Genomic DNA, 13975 nt, shown 5'->3' on the forward strand with positions numbered 1-13975 from the left:
TGTTGAGTGTCAATCGTACTAGTTCTATGGCTTGAGGTGTTGCTCCAACAACTGACAGTTGATCCTGAATCTCCTAAATCCTAGTGAGGTAGGGGTCTATGCGTTCCCCCTTATGCAACCTAGTGCACCTCATCTTTTCCTCCAAGTACATCTTTCGTTGCTCGAAAGTGCCTTGGTATAGCATGGAGAGTGTATCCCACATCTCCTCGGTCGTTCCCTAGCTCACTATTTGTGATACAATGTGATCTCGAACACTGTCAAGAATCAACCTCTTTTCCCTCGCCATCTCCTTTCGGTATTCCTTCAGGTGATCTACATCCATGGGGATAGCTACCACTGCATCTATGAATGGCTTCAGGCCATATTCATCCAAAAGGAAGGACATCCTTGCCTTCCAAATGTCATAGTTGGAAGCACCGTCCAACCTGTTAGAGAAAATGTAACTAGGTTGGGTCTTCATAAATGTAATTTTGATATTTGTACTTATTCAAGAGAGAAATTATTTGTGTATTATTTGTCAATGAGTTTCTTACTCATTGAAAATAGGTTAAGCAAATTTTGAAGTGCTTCTAGAGAGTCAAAGTCAAAATGTAATTATAAAAAGACCCTTTGAGGGCATGTTACATCATGTAAGTCATCATACAAGGTCAAGGAAATAACTCCAAGCATGGTCAAATCCTCTCCTAGCACCAATGAAGTCTACAAGCAACAAAAACGATGAATAAATGTTGAAATATAATGCAACTACAAGTTGGCTTTAGGGACAGTCATGTCGGCTTCAAGGAGGAGGGATAGACCTCTATAAATAGAGGTTGTCCACTCCTCATTTGGACACACACTCACATCTCTGAAATCCACAAGGAAGAAGAAGGCTTAAAGGACGAAGAAAAGGTGAGAAAAGGGGCTACAAGGACAGCGTTACAAGAAGGAAGAATGGCGAAGTTAAGGGGTTGCTTTCTAGAGTTTTTGTAACCACACGTGTGAAGGAGTAAGGGACATACTACGGCTAGATCAACAGCAAAAGTACAGTGACATATCATTTATGGTTTGGGCTAGAAACTAGGCTAATAAAGGTCTCCTACTCTAGCGTTGAAGGCAGCCTCACAAGCGAAGGAAGAAGATACATAACTGAGGAAGAAGAGGATTGTTTCTAGGGCTAGAAACAGTCACACGTGCAAGGAGCAGGCAGGCTTGACAACAATTTACGGCAACAGCATAAGAAGCCTAATTCAGATGCGCAGTTAGGTCTACAAGATATCCCAACGTCCGCAAAGAAGGTCCTCCTTATAGCAAAGAAGAGGAGCCCTAATATTCTAGGGTTTCCTAACCTAGAGGACAAAGTGTTGGAAGACAAAGTGCCAAAAGATGTGCTGGAAGTGACAGTGCAGAAAGAGGAAGGATTTGACTCATGCTTGGAGGAGATCTTAGTCAAGGGGATCTTAGTCAAGGGTCTAGGTTTTGGCAATTGTTCAAACAAGAAGCTTCAATAAGAGAAAACTTACAAAAGGTTTCCCTCTCAAGAGTGGAGAGGGTTTGTCCCTAGCAGAGACCCAAATTTTGTGTTCTTGTTATTTTGTTTTGGTAGCAGTTTGATGAAGCACACACATATGCACTAATAAGAACAAGAACTATAAGCTAACTAAGGAAAAGTAAAAAGACTTCACAAATTGTTATCAAGTCTCGGAGAATCACCACAACACTACTTTGCCCCAGATTCTTTAACACAACCTGTCCTGATCTCGTAGTCCAGCAGTGGCCATCTCAGCAAAATAAGTCGAAATCCTCCTCTTCTCTTTTGCTCAGTTGTTGCTAGGCTCTACGCACTCCCTGGTAGAGTAAGTAAATCTTCTCACAATGATTGTTGATCTGTAAGAGAAAAATCGAACTTCTGAAGCTAGAAGTCCCCTGAGGAAAATTTCCCTCAGTGTGTGCTCTTTCTTCCTCTTGATGTTATTTTGCACTTACAACTGTTGCAAAATATTGCATCCAACTAGAGATCTGCTCTACAAGAAAAATATTGGTTGCACCCTCTGCCTCTGGTAATCCTTGAACTGGAGAAATCCACTTTCTCTGTCGTGCTCTCAGAGATATCGATTTTTCCTCAAGAAATTGACCCTCCTGGCCAAGAAACTACGCTGCCTCTGAGGGTTTTGAACTACTACCTACGCAGAGCTACAAAATTCCTCTTCCCTTCTGCCACTGAGCTCTCTGGCTTACAATCTGCGCTCTGATACCATGTAAAAATTCAGCTAACCCCGAATGTTATTGCAGCAACTGATGTTATTTTTCTATTTCTTAATTTAATTAAACAAATTATTTGTTGTGTACTACAGAAAATATCAAAACATATACACTGCAACCTACAACACAAATATTGTGGAAGAAATAAAAAAGTTGGAAGAAATAGATGCACACACACAATATGACACTATTATTTTTGGACCAAGTCCCCGTAAAAACCCAACTCTAGAAAACCAGTGCAACAGCTGAGGGTTTTAATATTATGCAGTAGGAAAATCTGAGTACAAACTATGGATGCTTAAACTAGCAATCCAAACAGAGAAATAATTGGCAATAGTTACTAGTGAGAAAAATTTCCCACTTCACAAGTGATCCAACACTGACCTCAACTCGAATTGAGTTGCTCCTGGCTCCCTCTGCACAGTCACCGCGTCAGCCTACACAATTACTGAGTCCCACAAGCTCGGAACTGCGTCTCCTCTCACTGAGTCATCAGTTGTTGTCTAGGAAACTGATACTCTTTGCCCCCGAACCCTCTGCCTAGCTTTGGGCTCAAAATTTATCCTTCTCCCCAACGAAATGAAAATCTCCCCAAGAGGGCTCTGTGTTGCCTCTCTATGGCAATCACTGCCTCTCTGCAATGTACTCACCAGAACTGGAAAAGCTTCCTCTGGCCTCACTATCTCTGCCCCTCCCTCACTACTTCAATCTCATGGAATCACCTCCAGCAACTGAATGCTGCTACTCTAGAGATCGATTTCCCAACAAAATCGAATGCTCAACTGATTTGGTGTGTCTTCTCCAAGCCCCATCGACTTCTTCTTATAATCCTTTGTTGAGACTTCAACGACCACGATTAAATCTTAATTGATGGCTAGTATTAACTAGAAATCGATCCATGTACTTTTCTCAGTGTTCCACGAGGACACGTCCCCCAAGGTCGGGTGCGCGCACCCCTCGCACCCCACACACCCGGGACTGAGGGACGTCTGGGGAAACGTTTCCCCACGTCCCCCTTTTGGGGAGACATGGGGAGACACAAAGGGGGACGTTTCCCCAGTATGGGGGATGCGACTCCCCAAAAGAGGCAGGAGACACAAAGGGGTACGTTTCCCCAGTGTGGGGGATGCGACTCCCCAAAAGAGGGACGCCTGGGCGTCCCCCCTCAAAATGGGCTATGCGTCCCCCTTAAATTTGCTTGTAAACATTGATTTATGACAGGGGAAACCTAGTATTTGATCATGTTGCCTTACTAATGCTATGCAATTCATGGTAATGTTAAAGTGACATTCTCCTTTATCTTTCATTTTCATCCTTTTACTTAAATTTTTAACATTACCATGAAATGACTCAGGATGTTTGAGAGTGGTTCTGACCTCATTGGATTTCATATGCAAAAAGTAGAATTTTAGATCTCACTCAAAATCCAGCAGACTTAACAGTTTTTCAGGAATTCAGGATTTGATGGATTGCAATGTTTCCATTGCATTTTGTCATGTACAAGGGTATGGAATTAGTATTTAATCAAGAGCACCAAGCCCTCTATGTACTTTAGAGTGACTTTTAGACTCATCACTCCACTGTTTTTGAGTTTAGTTATATCAATTTACTATTCCAGTCTTTAGATTTCAGTGTCTATTATAGTCTATTTTGCTTGCTACTAATTAGATTCTAGAATGATGAATGATTCATTTTAATTTTAAATCAATTTAGAATCTAGAATGATGAATTTAATTTTTAAATCAATGTAGATTCTAGAATGGTGAATAATGAATGATAAATCTGTATCAAAGTATTTCATCATTAAATCTCACGGTCTGCGGATGAATCATTTATGTATTAGTAATGATGATGAGTATGGATCAATGTATTTCATTAGTTAATTCAATTATGTATGTATCATTGTATTTATGCTTTCATTATTGAATATGAATGTGAAATATATATATATATATATATATATATATATATATATATATTAAAAAAATTATATACCCTGACGTCCCCCCGTCCCCCCTAAATTTCCCTAAAATTTGAGGGTACTCCCACACATCCCCCTTGTGCGTCTCCCCGCACCCGTGTCTCCCTGTCCCAAAGTCTTGGTGGAACATTGAATTTTCTAGAACATTCTCACCATGACTTAATTAATTCTGATTAATTAGTCATATTCCCTAAGTTTAGACTTAGGAAATATTAAAAAAATGACTAATAATCTAATTAAGCTATCTCTAGGTGGAATTTCCAAAAATGATTTCTGGGTTTTGGAGATCTCATGTATTCTCGCCTCTCCACAAAATTTCGTGGCTAGAACACATCCAATGCTACAAAAACTAACACCATATATAATGTATGCCTAGATTGCAACCAGGGCTTTACCTTAATAATAGTTCAAAAAATTAGAAGATTATTGATGGACACTTTTATAGAACCCTCATTTAACACACAGAATAGGCTCATAAAATATATTAAATGGGCGAAAGAGGAGACATATAGATTGACTAGTGTTAAAAAAATTGGCATCGGCAAAAAATCGGCAAGGATCCATAAAACATTTTTTCAGCAACATCGGCGAAACAATCGGCAAACCACGGCAAATATTAAAAAATACAAAATACACTCATTTTTTCAAAATTGGAAAGAGTCGTGAAAAATCGGGAAAATATTAGAAAAACTCTGGAAAACTCAGGAAAATATTGGAAAAAATCGCGAAAAGAAAAGCTTGTGATTTTTACCCGGCAATTTTTCAGCAGCTGGAAAAAAATGTGATGTTGCTGATTTTTTGCCGATGATTGTAACAATAAGATGACTGATCCTATTCCAATCATAATTTCCATCTTCAAGGATGAGATTGAGTGGTTCTCTATGTTTCTCTAATGAAATAAACTTTTGAGTAACTGGTCTCATCTCACTACTACAGCAAAAAACAGCTGCAAAATCTCCTTGACAACAATTTAGCAGCCAATGATTTGAAAAAAATTTCATTATTTGTAACTTTTAATGTACCAAGTTGATGGATCACAACACCGCAGATTTATTCTAGAATGTGTACATCGATCTCTAAACTGCACACTAATGTATATCCAGCATATAAGCCTAGTGTCCTGTTTTATGTTTGTAGTATTCTATGAGAGTAATCAATGATCTCCATCAAGCAGACTCAAATTGTCCTTTTCTTTGGAAGATTATCCCATTTGGTTTCCAGAAGAAGCATTCTTCCAAGCTTCAAGCATGAAATTGGATGGTTGTTGATGTCCCCAGGATGAGGCGCATTAGTAAAAAATGTACATGCCTCACTAATTCACACCCTTGTTTAAGGTTGAAACAAGCTGCTTTGCAACCTTGGCAACAATCAAGAATTAAATGATTCTACCTCCTGGTGAGAACTTTGCACTCATTTCAAACATCCACTTGATGGATCCACTATACAAGAGAATTTTGCTAGCATTTCTGGATCATCCAGCTGACTGCATATACAATTCAAATTATGAACTTAATTACCCTGTTTAGGTCTGCAATGTTCAAAAATAGGAAGCGATGATATCAATGAGTGGAATCTATTTCATTTCAGAAACTGGTCTCATGTTTAATAATCTGTTGCAACTGAACATTCCTCTCTATTTGTTTTGATCAATGAATGTAAATGAATTCTGTTGCTATTTTTGATAACCCTAGAGGAAAAGAAATGTCAACTACTACAAAATTTCAATTAAAAAAAAGAAAAAAAAAACTCTTGAATTCATCAAACCATATAAATGCCAAATTATGTCTAGTTTTCTCTATCTGTGCATGTATCAACCTAAAATATGCTGAAAGAATAGAATCTTACAGAATACGAATGTATTTGGCGCAGACTCACTCCTGGTTTACACAGCTTCAAACACTCATTAGCAGTGTCCAAGATGAGCTCATACAGCTCTCGCTGCAATAAAGAAGAATGCAATAAGAAGAGCTCCCACTATCCAAAATACAACTTACAAACTCCAGCTAACTGTTCAAATGATAATGGTATGAACAATAATTTCTGATAACGTTCACCAAACATGTGCAGCACTCAGACAAAACAACACTGCACAAAAAATGACCATTCCTACATTAACAAAAAAGAAAAATAAATGAACTTGTAGATATTAGCATATTGTATGCAACATGCAAGTCAAGCAAAGCATATCCACTTATTTTTTCATTCAGGCATGAGCAGCATAGCCCAACTAGTGATGGACTGGCACATGTTGATTTTTTAGCAGCTTGGGAGGTACTCCAAGCCCTAGGGTTCGGGGTTTGGAAGTTGGAGCACCACAAAGTGACTTGTGGGCTTAGAACCCAAGCATGTGGGCTTTGCACCCAAGCTGGTGGATGTGAATCCACAAGGAGTTTTGATGATTTGACACATGGAGGTGTTAGAGGGCCCTTAGAGAAGAAAGGGGCAGCGAAAATTATCAAAATCCGAGCTCTAGAAGTGGAGATATGAATTTTTCTATGTGGCTGTAGGTTAATTTGGCATTCAAGTCAGGTCGGCATGAGTATTAGGTGTGCCAAATTAGAGTGTGATGAAGCCACATAAGAAAGGTATAAATAGGAGAGAATGTGAGGTCATTTTCTCACATCCAAGAGCAACGATTTAGAGGAAAACGACCTTCTGAGGTAGCCGCTGTCCAATAAGGAGAAGGCCGAGTAGCAAAACAGCAATTCTGAAGTCTGTTTTGTGGGTTGGAGAAGGCCGAGGTACAGCAGAGGCAACACCGCATTGTTCTGGGCTATCTGGTGCAGGGTTAAGGTTGCATCTCCCTTGGTTTAGTAGCCCGCAGGCCCTGTAGTCTTTAACAGAGGCACCACAGGCCTGTTCTGAGCATATTAGGAGGGCCGTAAGGCCTATTTCCAAGCACAGAAGCAAGGGAACAGGCAGCATGAGAGGCAGCTAAACAAGGAAGGGAAGCCGCACTGTTTTTGAGGACTGTTGCAATGGTTGGAGAGGGCTGATAGGGTCTGTGTTGATGCCTTAACCAGATTGCAGGACTACAACAGTGCACCAGCTCATGTGAAGATATGTTTTCGTGTTAAATTGTTGGTCCAGAGTTTGGACAGTTGGATGGTATTGTTGCACCTTGAGGAAGCCATGTGTTGGCGTTGTCTTGGGTGATTAGAAACCCCAACTAGGAGCAGATTCTACAGTGATTAGAATGGGTGCCATTGGACTGGTGGAGGGAAGCGTGTTGGTAGCCCAAAGTAGCCCTTGACAAGCAGTCATAAAGGGAGTTTGACAGCTGAAGTTTGGGTGAAAATTGAAGCCTAATGTGCAGTACATTGATGAACTAGTCGACTGTTAAATTGGCAGATTGGAGCTCACTGCTCAGGTATTGGCCAGCCTAGAAGAGGAGATTGGATCTATAGTGCCCCACTCTAGTTCACTGACAGTGATATGACATTAACATTTATTTATCCCTAATGCCCGCACTTTATTCTTTGAGGATCTGGACACATGACTCTATTATCAGTGGTTGTGATGTTTATGTATGTTCTCCATTGATATTATGATGATGATAGCATTAATGGTTATGTATGTTCTATATTGGAATTATGATGATTGTAGCATTAATGGTTATGCATGTTATCTATTTGTATTATGATGATTGTAGCATTAATGGTTATGTTTGTTCTCTATTGATATTATGATGATGATAGCAGTAAAGGATATGTATGCTCTCTATTGATATCATGATGATGATAGCTTTGATGGATAGGTATGTTTTCTATTGATGTTACAATGATGATAGCTTTGATGGATATGTATGTTTCCATTGATGTTATGATGATGATAGCCATGATGGATGTGTCCCCTATGTTAGCTACTTACATTAGTTCTGGTTCACAATGAACAATGATGTGAATGACTAGGTGATGTTGATGATGCTATTATGACAATGACTAACACTGAGAAACTTTGTTACTGATGATTATTGAGTATGACAGGAAACCACCAGAGGCACTCACATATGATGAGTTGACGACACCTGGTTTGATGGAAATTAATATTTTGTCTTTGAAATTCTAAGTCAATTTTGAAACCTACTATATATATATATATATATATATATATATATATATATATATATATATATCTATATATATATATATATATATATATATATATATATATATATATTGATGATATGTTAGTGGTTGCAAGCACAGATTAGTTGCTTGGTCGAATGACTCACATATGGGTGATGGGGTTGTACACTTGGATGGAACTGCGGAGAGAGGTGAGACAGTGTCCCTGATCTCACCCGCTAGCACTCCCGTCGTGACCTGGGCTGGAAAGCTTGAAACATCTTTGCCTTGAAGATCACGATGCCGTGGGGGTAGGTCCCAAATTTGCGTCGCTCATGAGGATTTTACTGGGGGGCGAGCATCAAGGTGGATTCCTTAATCCCCAGCACTATTAGTCTCACTATAGCAGATAACATAAGAGATGATAGCGGTCGTTGTCGTTGCACCTATACTTTCCCCTCGTAGCCACTAAATTCTTGAAGGGCAAGTGGCGTGGCACCCTTGGAATGTTGATTTGGGGTAGCATCGGATGTGCTCTAGCCACGAAATTTGGTGGAGAGGTTGGGGCACATGAGATCTCCAATACCTAGAAAGGGTTTGGGCAGATTCTAAACAGATCAGGAGATATTAAAATAATTAATATTTTTAATGGAGCCCCTAAGTCTAAACTTAGGGAAAATAAAATATTAATGTGTATTAATATGAATCAATGTTAGAGTGGTCCAAAAGACATGGATCAAGCTAGATCTAATCTTAGCCGTTGATTAGGGACTTAATCTCGGCCGTTGAGATGTCAACAGGAAAAGTATAAGAGGAGGCTTGAGGGTCACTTGGAGAGCACACCAAATGATCAGTCATTCTATTCTCTAGAGCGGGGTTTGTTAAGAGAGATGGAATCAGTGATCGGAAGAGCAACTGAGGGGCATTGAGTACAAAGAAACAGAGAAGGCATAGATTGTGCCAGGAAAGCAGCGCAGTAGCCAAGGAGGGTGATACAGAGCCAGCAAGGGCTCACGTAGGGCCACACAGAGGCAGCCAAGTGTTGCGCAAAGCACCAGAGAGGGTAGCGCAGCAGATGTAGAGGCTCCCAGAGCTGACACAGGGCTGACGCAGGGCTGACGCAAGGCCAACATGAGATAGAGAGGCGTTGACGCAGTCCAGATTGGGCAGACATTAGGGTTGCAGGAGCAATTTTTTGTTGAAGAGCTACCGGAAGGATTTTCCGGGATTTCAGCGAGGAGATTTCTCTCAAACTGTGAGGTATAGCTGCAAAGGAAATTCTCTGTTGGGTAGGCCAGTTTCAGCACCCAGATTGTACTCTGATATTGCTTAATAAGAAAACTCTCAAATAGTTGCACCAGTTTTCCCGCATTAGGTTCTTCCGGGGACATTGGTCCAAAAATAATGGTGTTAAGTGGTGTGTTTGTTCTTATTTCTTTTAGTTGTTGATCTGTAATATGTTGAGCATGCACTGAAGTTTATTTTCAGTATTTACTTTGTAAATAACTTGTTAAAGAAAAATAACAAGTAGATAGGAACAAATCAGAAAAAGTGCATGAAGGGTTTCTAAACTAAGTAAACTTAGAAACTTCAACATGGAACTTCAAGGGAAGTTCTTGAAAGGCATGACCAACTTGGCACCCTTGGCATCACAAATAAACTGTTAGGCGTGACACCCTTGGAACTTCAAGGGAAGTTCTTGAAGGGAAAAACTGGGCACCCTTCAAATCATTAAAAATAAATAAAAGAAATTAATAAATATAATCAAGATACGAAAACCTTGTAAATTCACATCAAGCAGTAAATGGCGTTAGAACCGAGGTAATTAAATCAAGAATAAAACTTGGAGTAAGGGAATAATAGGAAGAAATGAAATATTTTACCTTGAGAACTCTACCCTTCTCATGTTGGAAAATATTAGGTTGATAATGTACATAAGTAACTTAATTAGCTAAAAGGGAGAAAGAGAGACATAGATGTAAGTATAAAGATTAATCCTAAAATAATTAAACTTCATTAAGAGAAGAGGATGATGAATTAAAATAATATTAATAAATTAAATTTCAGAGAAATTTAGAGAACCTCCATGTGGCAACAACCAACATAAGAATATCCATCTAAGAGGCAAATTGAGTTAAATTAGGAAGTAGTTAGGGGACCAAATCTGAGACTTATCAATTGACTTTAGTAATGAACACAAATTAAGGAGTAGAAAAGGGGGATCAAGAGACAACTAGGAGAAGAAATAAGAAGTCTTGTTGGGGTGAGGAAAAATATTATTTTTAAATTAAAATTTAAGTAAATAATTTTGGAGATCCTTGGTGAGAGAGTGACACATGGGTGGGTGAATAATCAAACTATTGGATTAATAAAAATAATTAATTATGCATGAAATGTCAAGTGTCAACTATGAAACCTCCTATAAAATAAGTGGCAAGCCATGGGAGAAGGGACCTTTTTTTACCCTATTGTTGGATGGATGAGACTATGTCAAAGTAGTGACTACAAGCTATAGTTGAGTTTGGTGAAGTAGAGGACTTTAGAGAGGGGACTCTTGAGCCAAGGAGTGCTCTCCTCTACCAACTAGCTAATTTCCTCCATTGTATAACCCCATTGTAGCTCGGGGGTCCGCAGGGAAGGAGAGTACCCAAGGAGTAGGCTGGGAGGTCAACCGGTGGATCAATACATTCAGATTAAGCACATCAAAATTCACACTTGGAGGTGAATGACAACAAGGGAGTGAAAGTAGTGGCAAGTCAAGATTGAATCTCGTCTCCTAGTGAATGGTACCTATGTTATTATAATGTTATTTTATATAACTTCATTGTGACTATAGTTAACAGCATGTAAAATAAATGATATGTGTAATGCAGTGAATTTCATGGATGTTTTATATAAGTGCTTAATATTTTTGAGTTCTCAATGCTATCTTTGTATGGTTCTATTCTTAGTTTATTGTATTACTCTTAAAAAAATAGTATATCATAGGGTTGGTCCCTACACTTGGTATTGGAGCCAAGTTGAACATTTGAGACCTATGGGCCCATACATGCATGACTAGTTTCGTTAAATATCTACTACATTCTACCATAAAACTGTGTATGAGGACTACCATCCAACTCTTAGATTTTAGGATATCACGATGATCCTTCAAAAGGATGGCCCTTAACCCAAACTTCTAGTTTAAGTCACTCCAACTTAGGCTTTGGGTGCGTTGTGGTTATTTTGCAGCTCAAACCTACAATTCTTGCGTATGGTCATCTTGTGTTTTTACACAGCTTTTGGTTAAACCGTCTATCATGGTTATAAAACAAAAAAATTATGACAACCATTCGCTTTGTTTTCAAAGAGACCACATTTCACTGAGAGTGGTTGCTTCCTTCTTGTCATATATGCTTGATGTGAAGTTTCCCCAATCCTCAAGTAGAGCATTGAGTACTACGGTTGTCATCTCTCTGTCAGATATGACTTCCCCAACCTCTTGAAGTTGATCTCTCATTTCAGAGATTTTCATGTAGGGAGCTATTCCTTCTTTTGTTATCTTCATCTTGTATAATTCATTCCTTAGAGATTTTACTTCTCCGGTTGTGGATACCGAGAATAGCTCTACTAGCTTATCATAAATTTATTTTGATGTCTCAAACTTGGAGACATAGGGAATGAGAGAGTCTTTGATTGATTCTATCAGAATCCATTGAGCTCTTGTCTCATTCTTATTGTACTTGGCTAAGGCTTGAGTTTGTTCCTTAGCAGGGAGAGTGATATTCCCTTTGACATGTTCTCTGAGTTCATTCTCCTTGAGTAGTAGATCATTCCTCTTCTTCCATGCAAGAAAGTTATTGGTACCTACCAATTTATTGATTTCCTTGCAAAAAGACATTGATGTATATTTAGAAGGGAACATGTACTTACTTGATAGATTTTGAGATGTAATGGATTTGCTTCCTCCTTGAAGACTTGATGGCTTGTCGTCCTTGGATCTTGATTTTCTTCAAATTGCTTTCTCCAAGTGGACTTGCTTGATGATGATATTTGCTTGAAGACTTGTAACTTGATGTAGGTCCTGCTTCAATCTTCTCTTCTTTGTAGGTGCCTTTATGTAAGGCTCTTCTTCTGGCTTTGTAGACCTCCTTGATGAATGATGGATTGTATACCCTTCTCGTCCTTGAAGTGATTGAGACTTCTAGACCTGATGCCTCAACTTTGTAGATGCTTCTCCTTGATGAGTGTCCTTGAGTTGCCCTTTCCTTGATGTGTCACCTTAGCTCTAAAACCATGTTGAAGAATCTAGGGAAAAGTGGTGTAGTGTGATTCTTCTTCGTCATTCTCATTTTCTTGAATTTGGCCACCATTTGTGGTTGGGACATTTTTCTTTCTTTCATTTTCGATCACTGTAGAAGTGTTGAAGATAGTCCCTCTGGTTGCGAAAAGAGATCGATGCCCATTGTCACATTTGATTTACCTACCCATTCTTCTCCTAAAAATATATATATTTACAGTAAACCAAATTTGACAATAGATTATACCCTTTTGTTGGAGAGATATCGATTTCAAAGCCGCAAAGATACTTTGAGGGCATAAAGGAATGCTATCTCTATCTTGATTCTACGGCTTGAAGGATACATTAGACCCGCTTATTTTGGAATAATCTGACCTAGAAAGAGAAACATGATGGTATTTGTATCTCCTTGATATTAATTCGATTAAACGTGCCCAATTTACTACTCCTTCCTTCTCAAGTTAAAAATAAAAGAACTACCTATAGCATTACACGTCGCTAGCATGTTGGGGATGGCGGTTGGTGTATTAATAACAGTGGTAAGTTAACTTCTGTGCAATGGCACTTGTGTGCATGTTGTTTTCTGGCCAATTGTCAAACGTGAACAAATATTCTACTCCTTTAAATAGTGGTGGTATGTGCAAATTTGTATAGAATTTGAATCACTTGAGTTATTTTTCAATAATTTTGCCGCTAAACTTCATGACTTTTCAAGTATAATTTGTTGCTTCCTTGATTCAGTTAAAGCTTTTCAATAATTTTGTCCCAAAAAAAAAATGACTTGTCGTTTTATATAAAATTAATATATTTTTGTCGTGACCTGTCATGAAATCATGGAGGTTTCAAGTTCTCTCCATAAATCAGTTCAATGTTAACACTGATATCCGTACATCTAAGTTCATGGTTATTGTATTTTAACCATAACGAAAATATGGTAATTTCAAAATATAAAGTGGAAGACATTAAATATGAAAATATAGGAGGAATCCACAATAGTGCAAAGGTAGGTGAAATGGCTGTTACAACTGCATAATTTGGCGGTCAATGCTGGAATTTCCAACACTGCCAGAGCACATTTACAGATATGCGTGAAGGAAGAGCAATGTAAACCCCAGGACTGTAGGGTCGACCAGTTGTACATATATTTATTATTGTGGTAAAATGTGGTCCAAAAGGTTGATCTAACTTGTGAGAACTATAAAATAACAAAAAAAATTACTGGAGTTTATGATGTTATTCAAAATAGATTTGTCTAAATGTTAATATACGGTCGAGGAGTCAAAACCAGATATTTTTACAAGAGTACTTTCCCTGCAAAATGCCTTTTGATTTTCAAATACTTGCCAAGTCTTTAATAGTCGCGTACATCTAATAATCCAGATAGTTGGCTAGTAACACCAGCAATGC

General features: G+C 38.6%; 1 protein-coding gene across 4 annotated transcripts in view; it reads right to left on the bottom strand.

Moving 5' to 3' along the window:
• LOC149170728 (Metallopeptidase M24 family protein) overlaps window positions 1–13975 on the bottom strand; it is a 446763-nt gene that overhangs the window by 85548 nt on the left and 347240 nt on the right. For 3 of the 4 annotated variants that reach the window (XR_016259003.1, XM_089424000.1, XM_089424003.1), the window contains one exon: window positions 6068–6160. The exons of the other annotated variant lie outside the window; for it this stretch is intronic. Coding sequence is in view for 2 of the 3 variants with exons in the window: in XM_089424000.1 (XP_089280126.1) it covers window positions 6068–6160 (93 nt within the window). In the remaining variant the exon portion in view is untranslated. The remainder of the gene's footprint in view (window positions 1–6067; window positions 6161–13975) is intronic. 4 annotated transcript variants of the gene reach the window in all.

This window comes from Pinus tabuliformis, chromosome 4_2 (genome assembly GCF_031772625.1).
Source record: "Pinus tabuliformis cultivar Carrire ecotype Pingquan chromosome 4_2, CPIR1, whole genome shotgun sequence".
In the NCBI taxonomy this organism is placed as follows: Eukaryota; Viridiplantae; Streptophyta; class Pinopsida; order Pinales; family Pinaceae; genus Pinus; species Pinus tabuliformis.